Source organism: Procambarus clarkii, chromosome 37 (assembly GCF_040958095.1).
Source record: "Procambarus clarkii isolate CNS0578487 chromosome 37, FALCON_Pclarkii_2.0, whole genome shotgun sequence".
In the NCBI taxonomy this organism is placed as follows: Eukaryota; Metazoa; Arthropoda; class Malacostraca; order Decapoda; family Cambaridae; genus Procambarus; species Procambarus clarkii.
The window spans coordinates 19,659,594-19,686,620 of NC_091186.1; the positions used below are offsets into that span (position 1 = coordinate 19,659,594).

Below are 27,027 nucleotides of genomic sequence, written 5' to 3' on the forward strand. Positions count from 1 at the left end.
TGGGGCAGTATATTGGATGCTTATATACTGGGGCAGTATATTGGATGCTTATATACTGGGGCAGTATATTGGATGTTTATATACTGGGGCAGTATATTGGATGCTTATATACTGGGGCAGTATATTGGATGCTTATATACTGGGGCAGTATATTGGATGTTTATATACTGGGGCAGTATATTGGATGCTTATATACTGGGGCAGTATATTGGATGCTTATATACTGGGGCAGTATATTGGATGCTTATATACTGGGGCAGTATATTGGATGTTTATATACTGGGGCAGTATATTGGATGCTTATATACTGGGGCAGTATATTGGATGCTTATATACTGGGGCAGTATATTGGTTGCTTATATACTGGGGCAGTATATTGGTTGCTTATATACTGGGGCAGTATATTGGATGTTTATATACTGGGGCAGTATATTGGTTGTTTATATACTGGGGCAGTATATTGGTTGCTTATATACTGGGGCAGTATATTGGTTGCTTATATACTGGGGCAGTATATTGGATGCTTATATACTGGGGCAGTATATTGGATGCTTATATACTGGGGCAGTATATTGGATGTTTATATACTGGGGCAGTATATTGGTTGCTTATATACTGGGGCAGTATATTGGTTGCTTATATACTGGGGCAGTATATTGGTTGCTTATATACTGGGGCAGTATATTGGATGTTTATATACTGGGGCAGTATATTGGATGTTTATATACTGGGGCAGTATATTGGATGTTTATATACTGGGGCAGTATATTGGATGTTTATATACTGGGGCAGTATATTGGTTGCTTATATACTGGGGCAGTATATTGGATGTTTATATACTGGGGCAGTATATTGGATGTTTATATACTGGGGCAGTATATTGGATGCTTATATACTGGGGCAGTATATTGGATGTTTATATACTGGGGCAGTATATTGGATGTTTATATACTGGGGCAGTATATTGGTTGCTTATATACTGGGGCAGTATATTGGATGTTTATATACTGGGGCAGTATATTGGATGTTTATATACTGGGGCAGTATATTGGATGTTTATATACTGGGGCAGTATATTGGATGTTTATATACTGGGGCAGTATATTGGATGTTTATATACTGGGGCAGTATATTGGATGTTTATATACTGGGGCAGTATATTGGATGTTTATATACTGGGGCAGTATATTGGATGCTTATATACTGGGGCAGTATATTGGATGTTTATATACTGGGGCAGTATATTGGATGCTTATATACTGGGGCAGTATATTGGATGTTTATATACTGGGGCAGTATATTGGTTGCTTATATACTGGGGCAGTATATTGGATGTTTATATACTGGGGCAGTATATTGGATGTTTATATACTGGGGCAGTATATTGGATGTTTATATACTGGGGCAGTATATTGGATGTTTATATACTGGGGCAGTATATTGGATGTTTATATACTGGGGCAGTATATTGGATGCTTATATACTGGGGCAGTATATTGGATGTTTATATACTGGGGCAGTATATTGGTTGCTTATATACTGGGGCAGTATATTGGATGCTTATATACTGGGGCAGTATATTGGATGTTTATATACTGGGGCAGTATATTGGTTGCTTATATACTGGGGCAGTATATTGGTTGCTTATATACTGGGGCAGTATATTGGATGTTTATATACTGGGGCAGTATATTGGATGCTTATATACTGGGGCAGTATATTGGTTGCTTATATACTGGGGCAGTATATTGGTTGCTTATATACTGGGGCAGTATATTGGATGCTTATATACTGGGGCAGTATATTGGTTGCTTATATACTGGGGCAGTATATTGGTTGCTTATATACTGGGGCAGTATATTGGATGCTTATATACTGGGGCAGTATATTGGTTGCTTATATACTGGGGCAGTATATTGGTTGCTTATATACTGGGGCAGTATATTGGATGCTTATATACTGGGGCAGTATATTGGTTGCTTATATACTGGGGCAGTATATTGGTTGCTTATATACTGGGGCAGTATATTGGATGCTTATATACTGGGGCAGTATATTGGTTGCTTATATACTGGGGCAGTATATTGGATGTTTATATACTGGGGCAGTATATTGGTTGCTTATATACTGGGGCAGTATATTGGATGTTTATATACTGGGGCAGTATATTGGTTGCTTATATACTGGGGCAGTATATTGGAAGGGTGTAATTTGGTAGTCGGTGGCTGTTGATAGTTGGCTTAGTTTGTTTAATGTGTAATGCCTCGTCAATGTTCAATATTGTATTGTTACTGTATCTGTCAATTATTTTGTTTGTCAGGATATCTCTAGTGATATCACCAGAGATATCCCCTCATAATAGGACCAATACGACTGACCCCAACTGGCATATGACAGTGTCACACCCCAGACCATTCACCCTGCAGAGTTGTGTGAGACTAGCACCGAGCATCTGGCCTCCACCCTTGGACCAACAAACATTATCTTTTATAGATATGCTAGAACGGGTACCTGGCTGCATCTGGGCCTCTCTCCTAGTCTACTCCTCCCTCTTATCTCTCGTTCCCTAAACCTTCTGTTTTTCCCTCTCCTTCACTCTTCGCTTTTCTCTGTCATATCACCCCCCCCCTCTCTCCATCTCACCCCTCTCTTCTTTCTGACCCTCTTTCTTAATCTCCCCTTCCCCCCCTTCCCCAATATTCTCCTTCTCTTACTCTTCCACCTTTCTCCTACCCTATCTTCAAACATCCCCAATCCCCCCCCTCCCTCCCTTCACCCAGCTCACCTCCCCTTCCCCACTCATGAAAGAGAATATACTGAAGCACTGAAATTGCTAAATAAGTCTACAGACAACACAACCAATATTTTAGATCTGTCTTTATGAATATCATGCAGAAGGGCGTGGGTTAGATGTCAATATTTCTTCAATTGTAGCACTGGTGCCGCCCCTGACTGACCTGTGACACTCCCATACCCCACATGTGTCATGTGTGAAGCTAGCCCCGAGGCATCTGGCCTCCAACCATGGACAGACTAACAGACACATTCTCTCTTATATAGATATATTTCTAGATTTACTAGGTGGGGGGTACCCAGCTGTGCCCAGGTCTATTTTCCCCCTTCCCACACTCACCCCCCTGTCTCATCTCTCTTCCCCTATCCCCTCTCTCCTCCCATAACCCTCTCACCAACTTCCTACTCTCTCTCTCTCTCTCTTTCTATATGTTATCTTTTAGTCTCTGTGTTGCTCACTCATATAAAAATTATATAATAGTTTCCCATTGGCATATTAGTGGTTGGTCGGTGTAAAATATTTAAAAATATAATAGTTTCCCATTAAAAAAACTGAAAATTCAAATCTTTATTCAGGTAAAGTACATACAGTACATACAGTTCATACAAGTTGTGATACAAATATTGATGAATTTATATAGTACATACAATGCCGTTAGTTTTGAGAAAGGGGCGTGGCTTTTAAGGTGATGGCAGTTCGGTTTTAATTTACATTTTTTTCGCTCTTTATTGCCATATAATGATAAATACAATATAACTTAATTCTCCAGATATCAGTGCATATGAGTTTAATTACCATAAAAATAGATCTCTCTTCATCATTTCCTCTTCAGAAAATTTTAAAAAATAATACTTTCCCATTGGCTTTGAAGCTGTGGAAGGATTATATTTTTTATGCTGCTACAGGCAAAGTATATTAATTTAAAAATTTATATTAATTTTCCGAAATCAGTGCATATTTTTTGTATTACTATTGGATTTTTTTCTGTGGAGAGTCCCTGTGGTTCCCGGGAGTTTACTGGGCTGATATGCATGTATTAGACCGTGGCAACTGTCCGTCGAATAGAGTTCTAATGCCTACCGGGGGACCATGAGCCAGAACTTGGGCCCCTCGAAGAGGCACAAGCAGCAATGGCTTATAAGAAAAACCTTGTGGTTGGAAGCATTCTCTATCTGCCATATTGACCAGGTTAGACACCCAGAAAGGTACGCGTCCCAAAACAGACCCCAACTGGTGAAATATTGCTACCACAAACCCAAACTGCTAAGCAAAACTCCCCAATTTGAAAACAAGTAAACAAGCATGACGTCACACCCGAAGCTGTGCCGCCTGTCTGCGCAGCTCCCCCCCCCCCCCCTCACCCAGGGAAGGGGAAGGGGAGGGGCTTCAGACCCCCGTACCGGACTATCCAATCTCAGTTCTGAGGCTGTTGTGCGTGTTTGGTGGCGGTTGTTCGACTCAGGCTCGTGACTCGGTGCAGTGCTGTGCCCATGGGGTGCTGTTCTGCTGTGCTTGTGGTATGTAAAGTAAAATTCACGAAATACTGGGGCTGCATGCACCTAGGGCTCCCTTTTCTAGGTGCCCTGTGAGTACTGCCCTTGCAATTTAAGGTTCTCTTCCATAAGCCATTCAGGAACTACTTTCATAGGAATCTATTGCTGCTCGGTGATTGCCCGCCCTTGGGGTCAGTTGGGGTTTTCATAGCCGCTGTTTGACCTTGGGTAGGAGATAGTATCGTCGCTGGTAGGGAGTGCAAGGTACTGTGCAGCTTCTCTGACATTGATACACAGCAGCCGGTTCTGTTCCTCTTGGGGACGTTGTGCTTTTGCAGGAGTTTTTGTTGTTGTTGTTTTTTTGCCTGGTGGAGGTCTGCCCCCTTAGTCATTGTCCACCTTCTGTTATTCTGGTGGTCCCCCACTAGGTCCCCATGATTGTACACATCGCAGGGGTTCAGCTTTAGTAGTTCTCTCATTAGTTTGGACCAACTGGTTAGCAGTACCTTGTGTGGGGTTCCCTTAGCAGTCAGCCTAAGGGCCCTGGAAAACCCCTTCTGTCTCACTGGTCTGATGTATGCGTCTTCTGGGTCTCATCTCACATGGTGCGTGTTTGAGGGTTGCTCTGTCCCCCTTGTCTCAGGGTGACATTCACCGTGTTTGCCTCCGTCATGCTATCTGTTGGGTCGATGACACTTTTGACCCGGAGTCCTGTGAGTGGTGTTCCTTACTGTTACTTCAATTTACCTAGTCCACTGATACTGATAATCTGATGCAGGCAGCTTTGGCACTGCATGCAAGGTTTAGGTTGCTGCAACGCGCTAGGTTAATTGCTTTTCCGGATGCCCCAAGGCTGCCCTGCTTTGGTTATAGGGACCCGGAATTGGAGGCATTATTCACTTCGACTTTGGTTTCGTCCACGCTTCATCGTCCTTCCCCTGCTGTTGTTTATCCTGCTCCCCCCTTTCCCCTGCTGCCGGCTCCCAAATGCCTGAGGGCTTCGGAGTCAGGGTAGGGTTTAGATGGTGGTCAAACTCGGGCAGTTTCGGGGGCTGCCCCATCCTGTTTGGCAACAGATGCATTCGAGCTTATTCCTCAAGCCGGGGCTTTGTGGTCTGACCAGCAAACCTCCCTTTTCCAAGTTTTTCCGGTTGACCCTTTTTTTCTTTATTTAGGGATGGAGGGTTTGGAGGACGGATCTATCGCAGATCCTATTGTCAAGGATCCTGGGGCTGGGGAGGAGCTAACTTGGGGAGCTTGAGACCCGTTTGGGTGTTGGTACCTTTGGTGCAGGGCTTATTGTTGCATGGGGTGGGGTTTTCTTACCCCCCTCCCTGTATGATTTTTATGAGTTCTGCTCCTCCCCGGGTTTGGTTCTGGGTTCCCTTGGGTTCTTCGGTCCGTTGCATTTGCCTCAGCAGTTCGGGTGTTGGCTGCCTTGATTGAAGTGGTTTGCGCCAATTCTGAGGGGGACGGTGTCTCGGTTCTTTGCTTCTTCTGAAATCTGCATGGGCCATGGCTCTTAGATTTTTATCTCCTTTTTGTCAATTGCTGTTTACAGATTCTGCAGTTGTGCAGTAACTGCAGGCGGCTTCTTCTAGCTGTCGCATTATGTCGGACTTGTTGGTTCTCCAGGCTGGCCAAGATGGTCATTTCCAGAGGGTCATGCCAGGGGTCGGGGCTCTGTCGGTCGTGGTGGACCAGTGATGCCAGTTTCGGATTCGGCACTTCCTTCGGAACTGATGGCGTCTGGTTGGTAGGGCCCTTTCGCGGGTCGCCTCATTGATGGGGCAATGGGGGGAAGGCGTGCTCTGTTTGCTCATGCCTGGTCCCATGATTTGTGGGCATTTCAGGTCGTTTCCACTGGCCTGCGGTGGCGTTGGGTAGCCCCTCCTCCTTCGGGGGGTTCGGGGTTCGCAGCATGGGCAGGCCTCTTCTGCGCTCTGTAAGGTCATTTTGGAGTGGGTGCACTTGGCTGTGGTCAAGACGACTTCGTCCCTCAGGTGGGTTTCTCGTCTGTTTCTGGTCCTGAAATGGGACTGTGTGGATCTGAGGTTCATTCTGGACTTGTCCCATCTGAACCCCTAGGTCTTTTGCCCCACCTTTCGGATGACCACTCTGTCTCAGGTCCAGCTTCTTTTAGGAGCTGGATGCTTGGATGGTGTCTCTAGACCTCAGGGATGTGTATTGGCACATCCCAATTCATCCGGGGTTCAGGGACTGGCTTGGTTTTGTTGTTGGGATAAAAAGCTTACAGCTTTTGTTGCCTTCCATTTGGCTTGAATTTGGCACCTCACATTTTCACATGCCTTACCTGGGTCGTGGTGACCCGCTTGCGTCTGCTAGGGGTTCGGGTTCTGGCCTACCTACCAGACTGGCTGGTGTGGGCTCCCAGCCAGTCTGCGTTTCTACTCACCAGGAGTTTGGTTCTTTCCCAGCTTGCTTGGGTTTGGGTTTTTGGTGAACTAGAGGAAGTCCCATCTAGTTCCCTCTCAAGTTTGGACTTAGCTGGGTCTTGTGTGGGGCTCTTGGATCGCTTCCTTCTCTCTCCCTCCAGCATCGTTGCTTCGGCTGTGGTTCCACCTTCTGCTGTTTCTGGGGGGCTCCCGGATCACCCGTTGGTTGCTCAAGCAGCTGTGCGGAAGTCTGAACTTCACCGTGCTGGGTTACCCGCTGGGTTGTGTCTGGCTTCGGCGGCTGTTATGTTTTTTTAAGGGGGACATCCCTTCCCACTACTCTCGGGATCATTGGGTACGGCCTCTAGGGGCCAGTCATTGTTTTCCTCTTCGGGTTTCTCGGGGTTCAATGCCATGGTGCCTACCTGAGCCCTAGTTCCGGTAAGAAACCAGGAGAAATAGGCCAATGTTCATGGATGCGCCGTCTCTTGGCTGGGGATTTGTGACCAGTGCTCACCAAGCTGGCCTGGATCAGTGCATTCCATCCTTTCGTCAGGTTCACAGTACGGTGCAGGAGTTCGCGGTGGTGTGGCTGTCATTTCAGAGGTTTCATGTCTCAAGTCGATCGATGATCTATCTCCATTTGGACTGCGCCCCAGTAGTTCATTGCTTGAACCGAGGGGGGTTCGATGCAGTCCTTGGCTCTTTGTGGCTGGTCACTTTGGGTGACTCGTCTACCGAGTTCTCAGGGTTTGGCTTTCCTGGCGGTTCACACCAAGGGGGTTTCCAATGTCCTGGTGGACAGCCTGTCCCGATTCATTTCCCTTTCCACAGAATAGACAGTCAATACTGACTCGTTCAGTTGGCTCTGCCAGATGTATGGGCACCCAGAAGTGGACCTCTTTGCGTCAGCGAGGTCGAAGCATCTCCCGGTATATGTGGCACCCTTTCCCAACTGCAAGGCCATCGGGTTCAATGCTTTTTTGGCAGGACTGGTTGAGGTTGGATTACCTATAGCTTTTCCCGCTCGTTTGGCCGTTGCTTCGGGTTCTGGCTCGGTTGGAGACTTACCAGTGGAGAATTGTCCTGTTGGCCCCTTGGTGGCCAGCCCAGCCTTGATTTCTGGCGCTGCTTGCTTGGTATCCAAACCCGGGGACTTTTCTGCGGTTTTGCCTTTTTCAACAAATTGGTCTGGTCTGGTGCGTGGCTTGTTCGATCTTCTCTTGCGATCTTCGCATCTGGTTTATCTGACAGAGGTTCATCACCACTTGTATGGTGAACGGTGGCTTCATTGATGGTGTCCCACCTGCGTGATTCATCTTGGTGGCAGCATGAAGTCTCCTGGTGGTCCTATCGTCACTTTTTGTCTCTTCGTAGGTTGTCTTCGGTTTTGGATTGGGTTGTTTTTGTTCTTTCTCTCTTGGTTGTTTCAGGACCGTCATCTTATGTCAAATACTGTTGCCTTGTATCGTGCGGTGCTGGTGGAGCTGTTTCTGCTTGCGTTCGGGGGTGGATGTTACTGCCACTCCATTTCAATGTTTTATGTATCATTTATACGCTCTGTGATTGACTACAATGCTCTACATCTCACACTGTATACTGACAAAGAGCTGAAATCTCTTGAAACCTTGCAAAATGAAGCTATGCGTCTCATCCTTGGGGCTCCAAAGTCCACGAGAATAGTTAATATGAGAGCAGAGTTAAAATTACCTACCATAAGTGAGAGAATTTTGTCTATTAGCACAGTTTTTGGCGTGAAGGCATTGAGTAGATCTAGACAACACATGAAGTTTCAAGCTAAACTTTCTAATATGCTGCACTCACCTGAGGTCTATAGAAGAAGAACGAAATCTGATTATGTATATTAGTTCTACAAGGTAGCCAACTCCATCAAAATATTAAATATGTACCCAACTCAACTAATGATTAATCAGCCAACTACTCCATGGGATAACTGGGATCTATCAGTTGATTTTGTAAATGCGCCCAAGAAAGATAGTGTGCACACTACATTATTAAAACAGTTAACACTGAAAAGCATCACTGAGAGTACTCAGAGTATGGGTAACGATGTTTATCAGTGCTATACCGACGGCTCTGTAGAAGAAGGTGGACGATGTACCGGATGTGCATGTAACATATTTGAACAATCTTCTCTCGTACATACAGCAATGAAGCGCGTCAATGACTGGGCAAGTACAACTCAAACCGAACTTGCAGGCATATACCTTGCCACTGAATTTTTAAAAGACAAAGGCAGTGGACTTATATACTGTGACTCGCAGAGTGCACTCCTGGCATTGAACGCACAGTAGTAGTGACACCCAGAAAATAGTCAATGATATTCGAATGAATGTTTTAGCTGCCAAAGAAAACAGATTTGAGATTAAATTCCTATGGATACCATCACATGTTGGCATCTCAAGGCATGACACTGTTGATATGCTTGCTAAGTCAGCCTGCAGAAAACCAGTGGTAGAAATTGATATGGGTGTTTCATGCGCCAGAATTTGATGAAAAACTGTACCCAAATGGATCCATGAGTGTCGTCGGGGATTGGTCAGTCAGGGAGCTTAGTTAATAAGCGCCAAGACTGACCAATCCTTATAGACGATCATTGGTGCGGTGGTCACGGTACTGTGTACGTTTAGGGGTGATCCTGGACGGCATGGGTTCGAATCCTGGCCGGGTCAAAGAGTTCTTAGTGATATATGGCTTGCGCGTTCATGCAGCTTTCTCACGTGTGTGTGTGTGTGTGTGTGTGTGTATGTATGTATGTATGTATGTATGTATATATATATATATATATATATATATATATATATATATATATATATATATATATATATATATATATATATATATATATATATATATATATGTCGTACCTAGTAGCCAGAACTCACTTCTCAGCCTACTATTCAAGGCCCGATTTGCCTAATAAGCCAAGTTTTCCTGAATTAATATATTTACTATAATTTTTTTCTTATGAAATGATAAAGCTACCCTTTTCACTATGTATGAGGTCAATTTTTTTTATTGGAGTTAAAATTAACGTAGATATATGACCGAACCTAACCAACCCTACCTAACCTAACCTAACCTATATATATAGGTAAGGTTAGGTTAGGTAGCCAAAAAAAGCTAGGTTAGGTTAGGTTAGGTAGGTTAGGTAGACGAAAAAACATTAATTCATGAAAACTTGGCTTATTAGGCAAATCGGGCCTTGCATAGTAGGCTGAGAAGTGAGTTCTGGCTACTAGGTACGACATATATATATATATATATATATATATATATATATATATATATATATATATATATATATATATATATATATATATGTCGTACCTAATAGCCAGAACGCACTTCTCAGCCTACTATTCAAGGCCCGATTTGCCTAATAAGCCAAGTTTTCTTGAATTAATGTTTTTTCGTCTACCTAACCTACCTAACCTAACCTAACCTAGCTTTTTTTGGCTACCTAACCTAACCTTACCTATAAATATAGGTTAGGTTAGGTTAGGTAGGGTTGGTTAGGTTCGGTCATATATCTACGTTAATTTTAACTCCAATAAAAAAAAATTGACCTCATACATAGAGAAAAGGGTTGCTTTATCATTTCATAAGAAAAAAATTATAGTAAATATATTAATTCAGGAAAACTTGGCTTATTAGGCAAATCGGGCCTTGAATAGTAGGCTGAGAAGTGAGTTCTGGCTACTAGGTACGACATATATATATATATATATATATATATATATATATATATATATATATATATATATATATATATATATATATATATATATATATATATATACATACACTAAAAATATGTATGTATGTACGTGTGTGTGTGCAATGGGATAAAACATGTTTATTGATTTTTTCTGATCAGGGGAAGGAAGACACCAAGCCTTGGGGGCGTAATTTTATTGACATGATAAATAATTCTGCAGAAGTAAACAGGCTTTTAAATAGGACTTAACAAATGTATAACATAGCCGTGGCTAACGCAAAGTACACGAAACATCTTAAATTGTACACCCGTAGTAAAACGTAATCTTATAGCCTAGTAACAAACTCTGCAGAAACCTAATGTCCTAATGTCTAGAATTAGCAGTGAGGCGAATGTAACAAATCTAATACTAAGTATAACAGGACACCAAAGTGAACAACATAACATAAGGGAAACCCTAGCTGGAGAATAATCAGGCGGCAGAAAACATAGTGACTGGGGAAGCCTGATATGTATTTGGAGAAGAAAATAACCCCAGGCCAGAGGCCGAGCCGCCAAGGAAGGAATTACCTGACAAGGTAGGGCTTACTAGTAGAATGTCTGTAAAGTCAAAGTAGTAGCTGCGGACAGCGGAACACTTGGGGACGGGCGCTGCACCCCCCCACCCATCCCCAGTGAAACGGGAGGAAAACGTGAGGAACAACGACTGACGTAGTCAGAACCGTGAGAACTGGCAGCCAGCAGAAAGGGGGAGGAGGGTGGGCGCTTCGTGAATCTTGGACCTGGACGGGAGAGGGAGTGAGAGCGGGACCTGACTTCCCGCGCCTTTTATGCCACCCAGGCTGGCCGCACCACGCCTGCGGGACGCGATGCGCAATTGTCTCTTCCTTCCCCCGTCAGAAACTCCACCGCCTTTCGTCAAAAGGCAGTGGGCCATATCTATATACAGTACTGTATATACAAAAAGGTATATTGGATTTATGAGAATACATAGCACTGATATTTTTAAATTCTTGTAAAGCCACTAACACATGCATATAGCTTTTCAGGCAATATGTTCCTGGTATTACTCGAGGCATGCACTACCTACTCAACTACTGGGAGACATAATCACATATTCTACTGACTATATATGGGTTTGAAAGGCACCTATATGGCTGAGACCCACAATCCAACGTTTACACTACATCTCCTACCTTGTTAGACACTATTGCTCTTCATCTTCCCATCCCTGTGAATTCAGCTGAAATCACAGTATTGTGAAGATTAACTGTATGATTAGTAGAATATAGGGTTGTATTATCTATACCTCCCAATGTTTGAGTAGGTCGTGCCTGTCTTGGCACTGCCTACTCCAGAGACGTGGTGTTCGATCCAGTCACATTGCTCCAGTAATGTCATAGTGTATCTTCACAATATTGTGAATTCAGTTTACATTGACAAGTGAATGTTAGTCTATAATCACAATTACAAACTGTATAATTGCTGAATAATAATGCATTGGAGAACATGAGGGGTATATTGATGCATCTGTGACTATGGTATAAATGCCTTAATTGTACATATCGTACTGTATGTGTGATATATTTTTCAGTTTTGGAACTGGAATTTATTATTTTTGTATATGTTCATTTGCCTCATAGGAAAAAGCTTTACTATTTTATTTGTAAGCTTAAAATAATGCATAAAAGGCATCTGAAAGTTGAATTTGCTTTATAATATGTATTTATTAAAATAGTTTGAGTCCTGAATAATCTTTTATTGAATTGTTCAAAAGAGAAATGCACTGATAATCTTCCTAAATAAGATATAGAGCTTGTTAACAGGAAGCATCTATAGCAGCTACCACTATCAGTCTTTAACTCACTTAGAGCTTATAGCAGGATTTTACCCTCAGTGCTTGTAGCTTGTTTTAATTAACATTTAGTGCTTGTAGCATGATCTAACACTCATGCTTGAAGCATGTTCTAACCTACTGTGTTTTACCATGTTCTAACACTTGGTGCTTTAGCATGATCTAACACTCATGCTTTGTAGCATGTTCTAGCACTCATGCTTGTAGCATGTTCTAACACCCAGTGTTTTACCATGTTCTAACACCCTGTGTTTTACCATGTTCTAACACCCTGTGTTTTACCATGTTCTAACAGTGTTTTACCATGTTCTAACACTTCTAAAACATGGTGTTTTACCATGTTCTAACACTTCTAAAACATGGTGTTTTACCATGTTCCAACACTTGGTCCTTTAGCATGTTCTAACACTTAAGTGATTGTTTCATGCCTTACTGCATCAGTTTCACATTATCTTTAACATTGTCAGATCTTATAGCATGTTAACATTTTTCACTTTACCATTTTTTCTATTTCAGTTTTAGATCTTTGCTATATAACATGCATGGCTTACCTAACAGTTTATCCCTGCCTCCTCTTTCCATGCTGGTGACCCACGGTGTAGATTGCAGCCCAAGTCTTTGGCACCCAGAACAATCTGATACTGAATGCAGTTTGGAGTCAGTTGGAAAAAGGATTGGATCTCTTTGACAGACACACTGTTGGTGAACTCCTCTTCGATGGTTTTCTTTTACCAGAATTCGACTTCGACTTCTCACACCTGTCGCCCAAATTAAATTTCACGCAAGGCTGGACTGGGACAATCTATGAGATTTTGCAGAAAATGGGCGTGTCGAATATCCCTGCTTTTTTACAAGAGAACAAACTGAGCCTCTTGTTTGGGGTTAGTTACTGGCATAGATGTGTCTGTGTAACTTAAGAGTGCAGCACTGTACTGGTAAACAGAATTAGAACTAACATCATTTATTTTATTTATATACAGTACAAGAAGGTACACTTGGTTAGGAAAGTACATACATTGGGGTTTGAGTGTTACATTCCTGCAACATAATCTGTATTGCCATGGTCAGGTGTGGTTCAGTAATTATTAATGAAAAGTTTGGCACTAAAAAGAAGCCCCACACATGCCTGCAGATTTAAAAGAACCTTATTTTGAGTCTTTGGTTAAAGAAAATTCAATAAGAATTCTTTTTTTTATGCATCTTGAGTATACAATTCATGAGAAGCTTAAGTAGTGATGGTTATAACTTTTTCAGTTGGGTACTACAGTATATGTATAGTGTAGCAGATCAGTAACTGTGTAAAGCAAATAGTGCAGCTCTGCTGGAGTGATTTTCAGCAAGGAATTAATTATTATTATTATTATTATTATTATTATTATTATATAATAATTAGTGAGAAAATCCACTAGGGCTGTAAGGTGGTGCAAACCTACAACCAAAGCATTGTCAGCTTCAATCCATGCGGCTGGCAAACACTATTCCCAAACACTATTTTTGTGGCAAACATGACAGGTACGCAGCCAAACACTATTCACATAGTATTTGTGAATAACATTAGTAATAATAATAATAATAATAATAATAATAATAATAATAATAATAATTAATAATAATATTTAATAATTTTTGTTTAAAAATTATACAGTTGAAGAACATGGCACAGTGGCTGCAATTTTGTTAAGATGCATATTTAATGAAGCCACTAGTAAACAAACCATTACAGACTCAAGACAGACATAACTTAAGTATTAAAATTTTTTAATAACAGCAAAATACCAACTGTATTATTTTAAATAGGGAAATGTGTGTGAAATTATGTCTACCTATCTATTATATTCTTCTGTATAGCAATCCAAATTATAATGAACAAAATAGGATAAGAGTAGTTCTAGAGAAAATACCTTAATTCACAAAATATGTTCAGCAGATTTTTTTCCAATACTGTATATACAGAGATAAATTATAAGACTTAAAGGAGCATGGCAGTGGAACAAAACCAATAAATCATAGAACTATCTGGGACATACCATCACACCAAGGGCAGTAGTAAACATTATGAAACTGGAGACTTCACTTTAACTATACAGCCTATACCAGACTGTGGAAAGCACATCTGCGGTACCCACAGACTTACTCAATATGTATTTATATATTAATATATTTGTATATTTATTTATTTATTTATTTATTTATTTATTTATTTATTTATTTGAACTCATAGAGATACTAGAGCTAGCAGTGTGATTCTTCAGTCCATCTTTGTGACAAGAGGAATTGTAAAATGTAGATCTGTGGGCCCCAGTCAACAGATATCCTTCCACACTTGTACAGTAGGCATATTTACCAATGTAAGCTGACCTGACCTAAATTTATGTAGCATATGGAAGTTAAATGAGACCTAATGTTAGAAGGCTAGAGTTAATTTTAATCAGAAGTGATTATAAGTTAAATATGTTTGTTTTGTGATATGAAACTGATTATAATGCTTATTTATACAAAAAATTACTTTACTTTGCCTAATAGGCTATTTATATAAAATATTTAATTGGCAAATTTGGCATAGCATATATTGTACCAATTACTGTATTTTACCTGTGATGAGTTGTTACTTCTGCCAAGTAAAAGTGTCAGAAGTAACAGTTAAGCTTTACTTAAATCATTTTATAAAAAATATAGTTTTTTAATATTTAAAGAGTACTCAAGAGAGGTTCACCTAAATATAAAATACTGTAGTGCACCTAACATACTTTAAAATTTCCTAACTTATTAAGTAATTATTATGTCAGGAAAGTAGTTATAATATTAATATTGTATGGTACACAGCGTAACGACACCAATGACGGGATACACACAGTTAGTACTGGTGAGAAAGACATGAGCACCTATCTAGAGACCCAAGAATGGAATGGCAAATCGGCCCTCACCTACTGGAATGACCAGTACTGCAACATGATCAATGGAACAGATGGCTCACAGTACCCTCCCAAGGTCACTAAGGACACCAGTACTTAAGATATTCACATCAGAACTCTGCAGGTAGTGTAATTTATAGTATTTAAACAGTATAAGCTTATTTGAAAAGTCTCAAAAACTGTGCATAATCTTGATTATATTATTTATCTGAATTTAGCTGAAGGCCACCATCTTTGGTGGCCTTGATGTTAAACGGGAAGTCAGTGGACAGTCAAAGGCCCCCCCATAAATCCCAGTGTTTACACTACTGATAATAATACATATTGCACAATGAAATCCCATTCACATGATGTATCAATGAGAAAATCAGTACCACATGTGTGGGTTCAAAGCCTCCTCATGGCTCCTACTGATTTTCTCAATATAAATTATTAACTGTTATGACACAACATAGTTTTGTAATCTGTATTTACAATATTCTTCTTTTAGCTTGTAACGTTTTGTCAGTATCACAATTTCTTGATTAAATTTTTTACCTAAAAAAATTAGAAACAAAAAATAAACAAAATATAGCACTTAACTGGCCAGACAAAAGGCAGGCAAAAGCTGTTTTTTTATATCTGAGGTAAAATTTGTCACTTCCTTATAGGTGATGTCCTGCTTGCTCATATTTAAGTTTAGTAAATATATTACGCAAACCATATCCATCCTGTAGGGCAATATTGGATCCCATACCTATCCCATGATGGGTTGTGAAAAAGGTTACAGCGGAATATTACTATTGATGCTCTATTACTGCCTTATCTATCCATATCTCAACTATGGTATTTGTGCTTGGGGCTTCTACTACCCAAAATCATTTACGTCCTCTAATTACTCAACACAAAGCTGCTATTAGGACAATATCCAACTCTGGCCCCAGACATCACTCTGTACCCCTACTCAAATCTCTGAATATGTTAGATATTACGTCACTACACATTTTCTTATGTGTATTATACATATATAAAACGCTGAACTGTAATGCCAATCCTGACCTAAAAGCTTCATTGAAGGCTTGTAACAGAACCCATGAGCACCACACCAGAAACAAATACAGTTTTGATATTCCAAGAGTACGACTTAATCAAGCTAGAAATGCTCTACAAATCAAGGGACCCAGAATGTGGAATGACCTTCCCAATCATGTTAAAGACTGTACCTCTCTCAACCAGTTTAAGATAAAAACGAAGCACTACCTAATAAATTCCCTGTAACCTACCTTACCCCTATATTGTCAACCCATGTATGTTTTTTAAACAATGCGGTTTGTCTACCTAATTGTATTTGTGCTGCTTTTTCAGCCATGTTCCCCCATTTTATGTTTATTTTTATTTGTTCTCAACACATTTTATACTTTAAACTCAATTAGTATTAAGTTTTAGTATTTAATGTTTTTCCTGCCCGAAACGCTTTGCGTAATAGTGGCTTTAGGCATTGTATGTACTAGCTCTATCTATAAATCTATCAAATTTTGTAAAATCTCTTATATGTATGTACCTTACCTGAATAAACATTTATTTATTATTATTTATAATATAACACAATGTAACAAAGTTTCTGTGGTGAATCCAGTCGACTTCCTGGAGCTAACCAAACTGATATGTTCAATATTAGTTTAGGGGTCATCAGTCACAAGAGTCCTTATGCCTACCGGGGACCACAAGCCAGAATGTGATCCCCTCAGAGAGGCGCAGGAAGCATTCGCCTATGAGCACTTTTCATTATGTCCGTCTAATTACTGCTAGCTACCACAAGCTACACAAGCTTCACAACCAATGAGCACTTTTCATTGGGTCCGTCTAATTACCACAAGCTACCACAAGCTACACAAGCTTCACAAGCTTCACAAGCTTCACAAGCTTCACAAAGCTTCCTGGCAATACGTTAGTAATGAATAAATATGATAAGTTAGGTTAGGCTGACCTGACCTAACCTAACCTAACCTATGTTTGGATCGTCGATTTGATTTGGCGTCACCAGCTCTTTATTTTCGTCTAATTTCTTTATAAAAAAGATACTTTTCAGATTAAAATTATGTTTTTTCGTGTTGTACATTCAGCGCCAACATTATAATGAGTAAATATATCATATTTATTCATTACTAACGTATTGTCAGGAAGCTTTGTGAAGCTTGTGTAGCTTGTGGTAGCTTGCAGTAATTAGACGGACCGCGCAATTATAAATAAATAAATAAATGTTTATTTAGGTAAGGTACATACATACAAGAAATTTTTACAAAGATTGGTGGACTTATAGATAGAGCTAGTACATACAATGCCTAAAGCCACTATTACGCAAAGCGTTTCGGGCATGAAAAACTTAAATGACTAAAGCTTAATACTAATTGAGCATAAAGAGTAAAATGAAAACATGAAATGAAAACATAGCTGAAAAAGCAGCACAAATACAATTCTGTCGACAAACAGCGCTCTTTAAAAAAAAACCAGACATTGGTTGACAATAGAGGGGTAAGGTAGGTTACAGGAAATTTATTAGGTATAGCTTCGTTTTTATCTTAAACTGGTTGAGAGAGGTACAGTATTTAACATGGTTGGGAAGGTCATTCCACAATCTGGGTCCCTTGATTTGTCCCTCACCACAATTACTCCTCCCACAATAATACGCACAGTGCTTATTATCACCACAATCCTGCTATTATCACAACACTGGTCACTAAATCCTGTAATACATAATTGACTACAAGTTTATTATGTAAACTACCTAAGAAGCCGTTTGAAGATTCCTAGATAGGACGAAATAATGCTGTGGCTAGTGCTGTTAACATCGTGAACAGCATTGAATCACTAATATTTGAACATTGTACACAGTCATTATCACACTCAGGCTCTTCTGTAATACTATCACGGCTAAATAGTACAAGTTATATATTTTGACATTATTAGACGATGCAGTGGTCACAAGCTGAACAGCAGTGCTGTGAGCTCATGCTGCGTGCGCCGGTCTTGGTTGCTCACTCACTACTTAGGCTCTCACACCCGGGAATGTGGACCACGATTTTTTTTAAAGATGGTGTCTGTTTACAAGAGCCCTGAGGAAGCTGATGTGAACCCCATGTAGCCGCAGGAATTTTGAATGGAACGTGAAAAATACAAATACCCGGAGGCATGTAGCTACACCCTAGACGTGAGCCTGAAGGCACGTTGCGCAGTTAAAGGGTTAAGGTCAGGATTAACATTACAATTCAGAGTTTTAAATATATAGAGTGCACATGAGAGGATGTGCAGTGACTTAATATCTAACATATTCAGAGATTTGAGTAAGGGTACCGAGTGCTGTCTGGGGTCAGAGTTAGATATTGTTCTACTAGCAGCTTTGTGTTGGGTAATTAGAGGACGTAAATGATTTTAGGGTAGTAAAACCCCAAGCACAAATACCATAGTTGAGATAAGGATAGATGAGAGAGTAATAGAGCTTCACCACCAGGGCAGGACGAGGTACATAATATCTGATTTTAGAAAGAATGCCAACAGTTTTAGAAACTTTTTTTGCTATATTTAGAATGTGTCCCCCTGGAAATTCAGCTTGTTATCGATGACAACACCAAGGAATTTACCATGAACTTTACTACTCATTTGTATATTGCTTATTCTTAGATTAATTTCATTGGAGGATTTATTACCAAACAGAATATAGAAAGTTTTGTCAATGTTAAGGGTGAGTTTGTTAGCAGTTAGCCAAAAATGGACTTTATTTAGTTCAGTATTCACAGTGACATTTAGAGCAAGAGGGTCAGGACTGGAGAAAATGAAAGTTGTGTCCATCAGCAAATAAGATTGGTTTGAGGTGTTGAGAGGCATTTGGAAGGTCATTAATGTAGATGAGAAAGAGGAGAGGGCCAAGTATGCTGCCCTGTGGAACACCAATGTTTATGAGTAGTGTAGGAGATATGGAATTATTCACAGAAACATACTGGAGCCTGTCAGTAAGGTAAGACTGAAGGTATTGCAGGGAGTGACCTCTGACTCCATAATGATGTAATTTAAGAAGAAGGTTTTGGTGGTTGACAGTGTCAAAAGCCTTACGCAGGTTCACAAATAACCCAACAGGGAACTCATTTTTATCAAGAGCTGTATGTATCAAGTTAATCATACTAATAAGTGCATCATTAGTGCTTTTATTGGGTCTGAAACCATATTGGCAAGAGCTAAGTATATTGAGTTTGGCTAGATATGAGAAAAGCTGCTTGTAGATTAGCTTTTCAGATATTTTTGACAAGGTTGGCTGATCAGAATTACATTTCACCTTTGTAAATGCACATTAATGTTGGTTAGGAGAAATGAGGGGTAATGTTCTGTGGTCCTATCAATGATTATCCCTGAAGTAAGTGGAGAGGTTATGTTAGTCCAGATGTGGTCAAGAGCAGAGGCAGTACTATTAGTGATTCTAGTAGGTCTAGTGATTAAGAGTATGAGGAAGCAGGAATTCATACAGTTGAGGAAACTAGCAGCAGGAGGGTTATCAAGCTCATAGAGGTCAATATTAAAGTCCCCTGCGATAATTAGATGGTTTTTGTTCAGTCTGTTATCTAGTATTAGATTTCTAAGGTTAGAGTTGAATTCGGACACATCAGTGTTAGGAATTCTATAGACTGCTCCCACAGTCAGGACAGACTCGGCTTTCTTGACTCTTGAAACAGGCAAAGATATACTCCCCACAGGCGTCTCTAGTTCTAATTACTTTTAAGCATGTCAGTTCTTGGTGGTAATAAAGAGCAGTACCACCACCTCTCTGAATTGGTCGACAGTTGTGAATTGCCTGAGTAGTTAGGCATGTTAAAGAGTTGAGTAGTATCCTCTTTCAACCACGCTTCAGTAAGTATAACAAAAGAGAATTTGTTGTCAACAGTTTGAATCAGGACATTAACATCATCAAAGTGTTGCTTAGAGATCTTACATTCAAGTTAATTACAGAAACATTGTGATTATGCTTTAATACATTGTTTACATCATGTGCTGTATAATATCTGCAATTTTGATCGTTAAAGTGATGAATGTCATAGATACTGGATAAGAGGCTTACTTCTGGGCCTATACTTGTTTGCATAAGAGGCTGGTTGAAGGAAAACAAGGCAAAAAAGGCAATTACAAAATATAAAAAGTAATATAAAGCAAAATAAACTTAATTATAATTTCTAAAAAAAAAAAAAAGCTTAGTTAAGTTCCTAAAAAAAATTGTATGAATTAAGAAAAATAAAAATTAACTAGAATAATTAATTCCAATAGATGACCAATACAAATCAAAATTACTAAGACTTATATTAATCACCTAAAGTAAAGTTTACTATACTAAAGTAATTACTGTACACTATAGTGAATTTCTAAAGTTACACTATAACAAAATGAGATAGATTACTTTGAGGTACACAGTTACACTGAAAGTAATGGTTTACACTTGAGGACACAGGCAATGCTACGGTAAAATGGAGCATGGGGAGGCTAGGCAACCTATGTAACAATGAAGTACAGGTTACCTAGCCTGCATTTGGTGACAAGAGGATTAAAAAGAAGAAGCACAGGGTGAAAGGGTTATGACAGGGTGAAAGGTTATGACAGGCCGGTGTGGCCTGACTAACTGATAGGTGTCAGTCAGGTCAGTCAAACCACACTGGTTGAGAAATGTTTCTAAGGTATCCTTATTTGAGATTGTAAACATTTTACCTGAAGAAGCTTTTCTCACTTTTATCATACCGTCTCTCACGAAGCACTGCGCTGGATCACACCCGGGTTATTTTCCAGATTTGGCACAGGCGTAAGAGGAGTCCCAGTCTTTTTGTGGTCAATGCTCATTGATCAAGCATTCATTCATTGAGCAAGCATCATGCTCCCTCATAGCTGTCTTGGTCTCTTGGTGAGGTGTTGGGTTTCTTTCCACTCTTCGGTTCCCAGCTGCTTCTATGGTCTAGGTTATTTTCTCGGAGTAACAATTTTGTTGGCTCTCTCCTTCAGTTGTGGTGTTGGGGAAATTTATGTGCTCTTCTGCTGGAAGGGGGGTAGAGGGGGGGTTGTTCCTTTAGCCTTGGTGGGCAGTTTGTTCATCTGCTGCCTTTTTGTCCTTTTCTTCTAATGAGTTGGTTGGCTTCTGGAGGGGTCCTTTGGTGATTGATGCTTGACTGGTCCAGCCAGGGGTCCATTGTTTGTTGTACCCAGTGGTGGTGGTGCTTTGCCACTGCCTATATGCAACTGTTTCTGCCTCAGTGAATGCCTTGTTGATCGACTCTGTTTTCCTTGGTCCTGTGTTTCAATGCTCTTTTTCTCTGGTTATCTTGAGGTTATCTTGAGATGATTTCGGGGCTTTAGTGTCCCTGCGGCCCGGTCCTCAGCCAGGCCTCCACCTTCAGGAAGCAGCCCATGACAGCTAACTAACTCCCAGGTACCTATTTTACTGCTAGGTAACAGAGACATAAGGTGAAAGAAACTCTGCCCATTGTTTCTCGCCGGCGCCCGGGATCGAACCCGGGACCACAGGATTATGTGTCCAGCGTGCTGTCCGCTCGGCCGACCGGCTCCTGTTTGGTTGCTTGTTTGGTTTGGTTGCTTGCAGTGTCATAGCTAGCCAGCCTGCAGTCTACCCTTGGGTCCATAGTATTGCAATTTTGCAAGGTTGCAAACAATTGGCTTCAATTTTCTCCATATATTGTAGGTTTATATTCAGGCTCAAGGTTTTGGCAGCCTATTTGGCATATGTCCCTAGTCCGTGTTGGTCTTGTGTGAGGCTGGGTTTGCTTCCCAACTCATGGTCTCTTCCTCAGAATAATGCCTGTTGTCTCCCCTCCCTGGTAGGTCTCAAGTTTTCTTGTTCTCTCTGGTTCACTAGCTTCAGGAAGCCACCAATGGGCTCTCCCAGACAACTAGCATTGTAGGATGAAACACCTGCAGGCGATGAGTCACAATAACGTGGCTGAAGTATGTTGACCAGACCACACACTAGAAATTGAAGGGACGACGACGTTTCGGTCCGTCCTGGACCATTCTCAAGTCGTTTGTGACACAAACGACTTGAGAATGGTCCAGGACGGACTGAAACGTCGTCGTCCCTTCAATTTCTAGTGTGTGGTCTGGTCATCAAAATGAAACACCTCTTTCTGGTAGAGCCCGGTGGCTCCCTGACTCCTTCCCTCCCTACCAGGTTTGTTTGTCAGTTTGTGGTGCTTCACCTCTGAACTGACCTTGAAGTCAGCTGTGGGCAGGGGTTCCAGGGTGCCTGGTGGTGACCATTGGTACTACAGTAATGTGTTACAGTAATGTGTTTATGCTAGTTAGTGATTCACTTGTTTCATCTGCATGATGTGCAGAGTTGGTTGGCAGTTTTGTTGTTATTTTATATGAACATTTTAGTTGTTTGTAAAGCTTCATTGACTTTCTGGATGCTTTCCGAGTGGGGATGAAAATAATAGGTCCCCAGCCAGGTGGTGGGAGGGGGGAAAGGGGTGGCCAGGTTCTGGCTCGGGTTCCTGGAAGAGCCTAAAGGACTCTTGTGACTGATGTGACCCAATAGTGGGAAGCCATGTCAGCAAGATGGTTTTAGAGAGCCACTAGGGCTGTACCAGAGTGTGGCATTTCATTACATTCAACACTGGGGTTTTGCCTGACTGCTAATGTTAAGCTGCACATCAGTTAAATTAAACTATATACAGTACTATATTCCCTTTCTACAATAATGCCCTTAACATCTGTACCTACAGTATAATAATAATAATAATAATAATAATAATAATAATAATAATAATATTATTATTATTACAATTGTTATTTATATAATATACATAAAAACATGTTACAGTGGTTTATTAGTAAATACATAAATTATATATTATATATCTAACCAATCTGCCTTTCTGAATGACACTTTACAGGTCATTGTACCTAACCTATGAGAAGGAAATCAAGCACAATGGCATCCACGCCTACCGCTTCACGGCTCCGGAGAAAATGTTACAGGCTGCCAGTGAAAATCCAGATAACGCCTGCTACTGCTATCCTGATATGAATCACTGTCTTGGCAGTGGCATGCTCAGTTTGGAACCATGTGCAAAAGGTAAATTGTGTAACTGATATCAAATGTACCAAAATTTCCCAGAATATGTGATATGTAATTAATATGTAACTGAGATTTTTCTTTAGGATTGACCTTAGTAAGGCGGGAGCAACCGCCAGGACCTCAACAAAAATGTTGAAGTCCCTATAAACTGGATCGTTGAGCTCCTTATATGACGTAACACTAGTAAGGGTTCTCAGGTTCCACAGAGAATCCACAGGTTCTCACTTCGATATTTTATTGAGTGTGGCGCTATGAATCAGGTTTCGAATTTCCCAAAAACTCGCCTTCAGAACCATTGCAGTATTAAAATGTGGGAACAGTCATGTTGTGGGGTTGACATAAAGACCATTCTCTAACAATCAATGTTTATTCATCAAAGTACTAAACTACTACAACAATGATTTTACGTTACGTTAATGTCTCTCAGAGACATGTGGTATGGGAGGCCTTTGCGGGTTACCTCCTGTTCAACCCGGATTATGCCTCTATTATGGATCCGTCTTCGTTCAGGTTTGGGTCTTCGTTTCCCTACTGGATCTGTTATGAGGTTCCGGAGTCGTCCTGGCTGGCGGACTGTACTGTGTTTGCTTTGGAGGCGTGGCATACCTTCTGTCGTTACCACACTCTTGAGTGGCGTGAGGCATTGACAGTGGTCCAGATTTTCCTGGGGCAGTGAGTCTGAGCACCTCAATAAGTGCTTCTTTGCCCCTGCCCCTCCTTGGGATATTGGCATTGTGCAGCTCCATGTGCAGGTTCCTACCATTTCGACTGTTCAGGATGCTGAGGACTTGCGTGCTCGTGGCCTCTTGGCTTCGGCTTTGCATTTCTTTTCCCTCCTGGAGCTGTCTTCGAACTGACTTGAGGAGGATGTGAAGGCGCTTAGAGCCGTTCATGGGGTCCGGTGCCTTGGGCTCGGAGGCTCGCTCATCGTCTGCCTTGTTGAAGCTGTTTGCGCTGATCCTGCGGGATGCGGTGTCGCTGTTTTATGCCTCCCTGTTCCTGTGTTGGTGGGCGGTGCTTGCTTCCTTCCTGGAACCTGCCTGGGCTCTGGCTCTTAGAATGGCTTCGTCCTTCTGTCCCTTGCTGTTTGCTGATTCTGCAGTGGCGCAGTATCTGCGGGCAGCTTCAGTTAGTTGTCATCCCATGTCCGATTTGTTGGTCCTCCAGGGGCCCCAGGGGAGAAGGCCTTCCTGGAGGGGTCGTGCCAGGGCTCGGGGTTCCACTCGTTGGAGTAGGCCACTGATGCCAGTTTTAGAGCCGGCGCCGCCTTCGGGACCGCTTTCGGAACCACCTTCGTCTGGTCGACTCGGTGTTCGCTCTGTGCGAGGCTCAAGTTCTTGTAAGGCACCAGCCCTTTTGCTGTTCATCCCGTTGACAGGGAGATGGGGAGGAGGCTTGCTCTGTTCGCTCATGCCTGGTCTCATGATTTGTGGGCTTTTCAGGTCGTTTTTGATGGCCTGTGGTGGCGTTGGGTGGCTCCTTCCCCTTTGGGGGACTTGGGGCTGAAAGGGCAGGCCTCTTCCCCTGCTCTCTGTCGAGTCATCTTGGAGTGGGTTTGCTAGGGCGTGGTTGAAACGACGGCGTCTCTCAGATGGATTTCCTGTCGGTTCCCAGTCCTGAAATGGGACTGTACGAACCTGAGGTTGATTCTGGAATTGTCCCATCTAAACCCCTGGGTTCATTGCCCCTCTTTTTGGATGACTACGCTGTCCCAGGTCTTGCTTCTGTTGGAGCCGGGCGCTTGGATGGTGTCCCTGGACCTATGGGATGCATATTGGCATTTCCCAATTCATCCAGTGTTTAGGACTGGATCGGTTTTGTTGTGGGGAGTCAGAGTTACTGCTTTTGTTGTCTTCCCATAGAGGAGGCTAATAAAGAACTAGAAAAGTATAAGGAAGAAATAAAAGAGACATATGCACAAGTTATAAAAGAGAAGGAGACAATCAAAGAAGTGTGTTCGGAAGTCAAAACCAGAAATGACCAACAAGAAGCAGAAATTAGGCAAGCAATTAGGAAAGCACTGGTTACCAACAGTAAACTGCTACAAAACACTGCAGATAGAACTAAGTCCATAATAATTTTTGGATGTTTAGAGAAGGAAATTTCATCTAGGGTGGACCGAGTAGCAGAAGAGATGAAAATCATAGAGAAAATAATAGGTTTAGGAGAAGGCTCAAAGGAAAATGTCAGGGATTTTAGAAGAATAGGAAAATATGAGAAAGACAAGAACTGCTCCTTAAGGGTGACGGTTAATGGAGTGAAAAACATGATGGAAGTGCTTGGAAATGCCAGGAAATTGCAGAGTGATGAGGTTGGCAGTTTTGGTCAATAAGACAAGACCTCTCAAAGGAAGACAGAGAAAAGCGGAAAATGAACCTAATTAAAGCAAAATGTCTAAATGGGGATAGAAATGAAGAAGACAGAAATTCTTGTTTTTACAGTGTCAGGGACTGGAAAGCTTGTGAAATGGTACATAAAAACAAGGCAACAAAATCAGTAGTGGAAGTTGGAGTAAAGAACAAAGGGAAAGGGAACATGTTCCTGAAAATTGTATATACCAACATAGATGGAGTGAGGTCAAAAACTTTGGAGTTGCAAGATATAATTAAGCTTAAGGCCCCAGATATTGTCGCATTATCAGAGATGAAACTTGAAGGAAATATATTAAATGAAGTCATATTCCCAAGGGGCTATTCAGTTTAGAGACGTGACAGGAAAACTAGGAAGGGAGGAAGAGTGGCTGTACTGGTGAAAAAACACCTGAAGGTAAGAGAGTTAATATTTGAAAACCCTCGAGATATTGACATAATGGCATTGCAGATCTGAAATTAGGATGACAAGCTGATAATTTTAAATGCCTATAGCCCACCAGCAAGCAACACATGGACAAATGAAGAACTGGATGACAAACGAGACGGCCTCATAATGGTCATGAGAGATATTATTGTACAAGCAAAGATAAATCATGACTGTTGTTACTGGAGGACTTCAACTTTAAAGCAATAGACTGGGAGGTCTATGAAGCAAGAACGGAGGACTTTTGAACATGCAGATTTGTGAACCTCATTCTAGAAACATTCTTGTATCAACATATCAAGCAGGCCACAAGAATGAAGGAAGGAGATGTACCGTCAGTACTGGATCTAGTATTCACCAGTAAAGAAGAAGAGATATTTGACATCCAGTACCTTCCTCTCTTGGGAAAGAGTGATCACGTCCTGTTAGACATTAAATATGCTTTAAAATATCATCTAGAAGAAAATAGGGACATTGAAACAGTTGATAAACTCGATTTAAAGAGAGGTCACTATGGGGAACTTCAAATTTTTTTTAATGAGTGTAATTGGACAGACTTGTTGCTAGGCAGGGAAGTAAATGAAATGTAGGCCAAATTTTGCAAAATATACGATTAAGGCACACAAACATTCATACCAAAATAGAGATGCAGGACCAGAAAACAGGATTGGTTCAACAGAAATTGCGAAAGGGCCAGAGACCAAAAGACACAAAAATGGAATCGATATAGGAAGAGGCCAAACCCCCAAACACACCAGCGATACAAAGATGCGAGAAACAACTATACGGTAGTAAGGAGAGAGGCAGAAAGAAATTTTGAAAAAGGAAATGCGGATAAATGTATAACAAAACCGGGTCTATTCTACAAATTCATAAACAACAAATTGCAGGTAAAGGATAATATCCAGAGGTTGAAAGTGGGAAACAGATTCACGGAA

General features: G+C 41.1%; 1 protein-coding gene across 1 annotated transcript in view; it reads left to right on the forward strand.

Moving 5' to 3' along the window:
* The window catches only part of LOC123765735 (lysosome membrane protein 2), a 211,498-nt gene that overhangs the window by 144,067 nt on the left and 40,404 nt on the right, over positions 1-27,027 (forward strand). Inside the window, 4 exon segments of the mRNA XM_069337228.1 lie at positions 12,883-13,161; positions 15,104-15,286; positions 15,288-15,316; positions 23,109-23,290. Of these exon segments, the coding sequence (XP_069193329.1) occupies positions 12,883-13,161; positions 15,104-15,286; positions 15,288-15,316; positions 23,109-23,290 (673 nt within the window).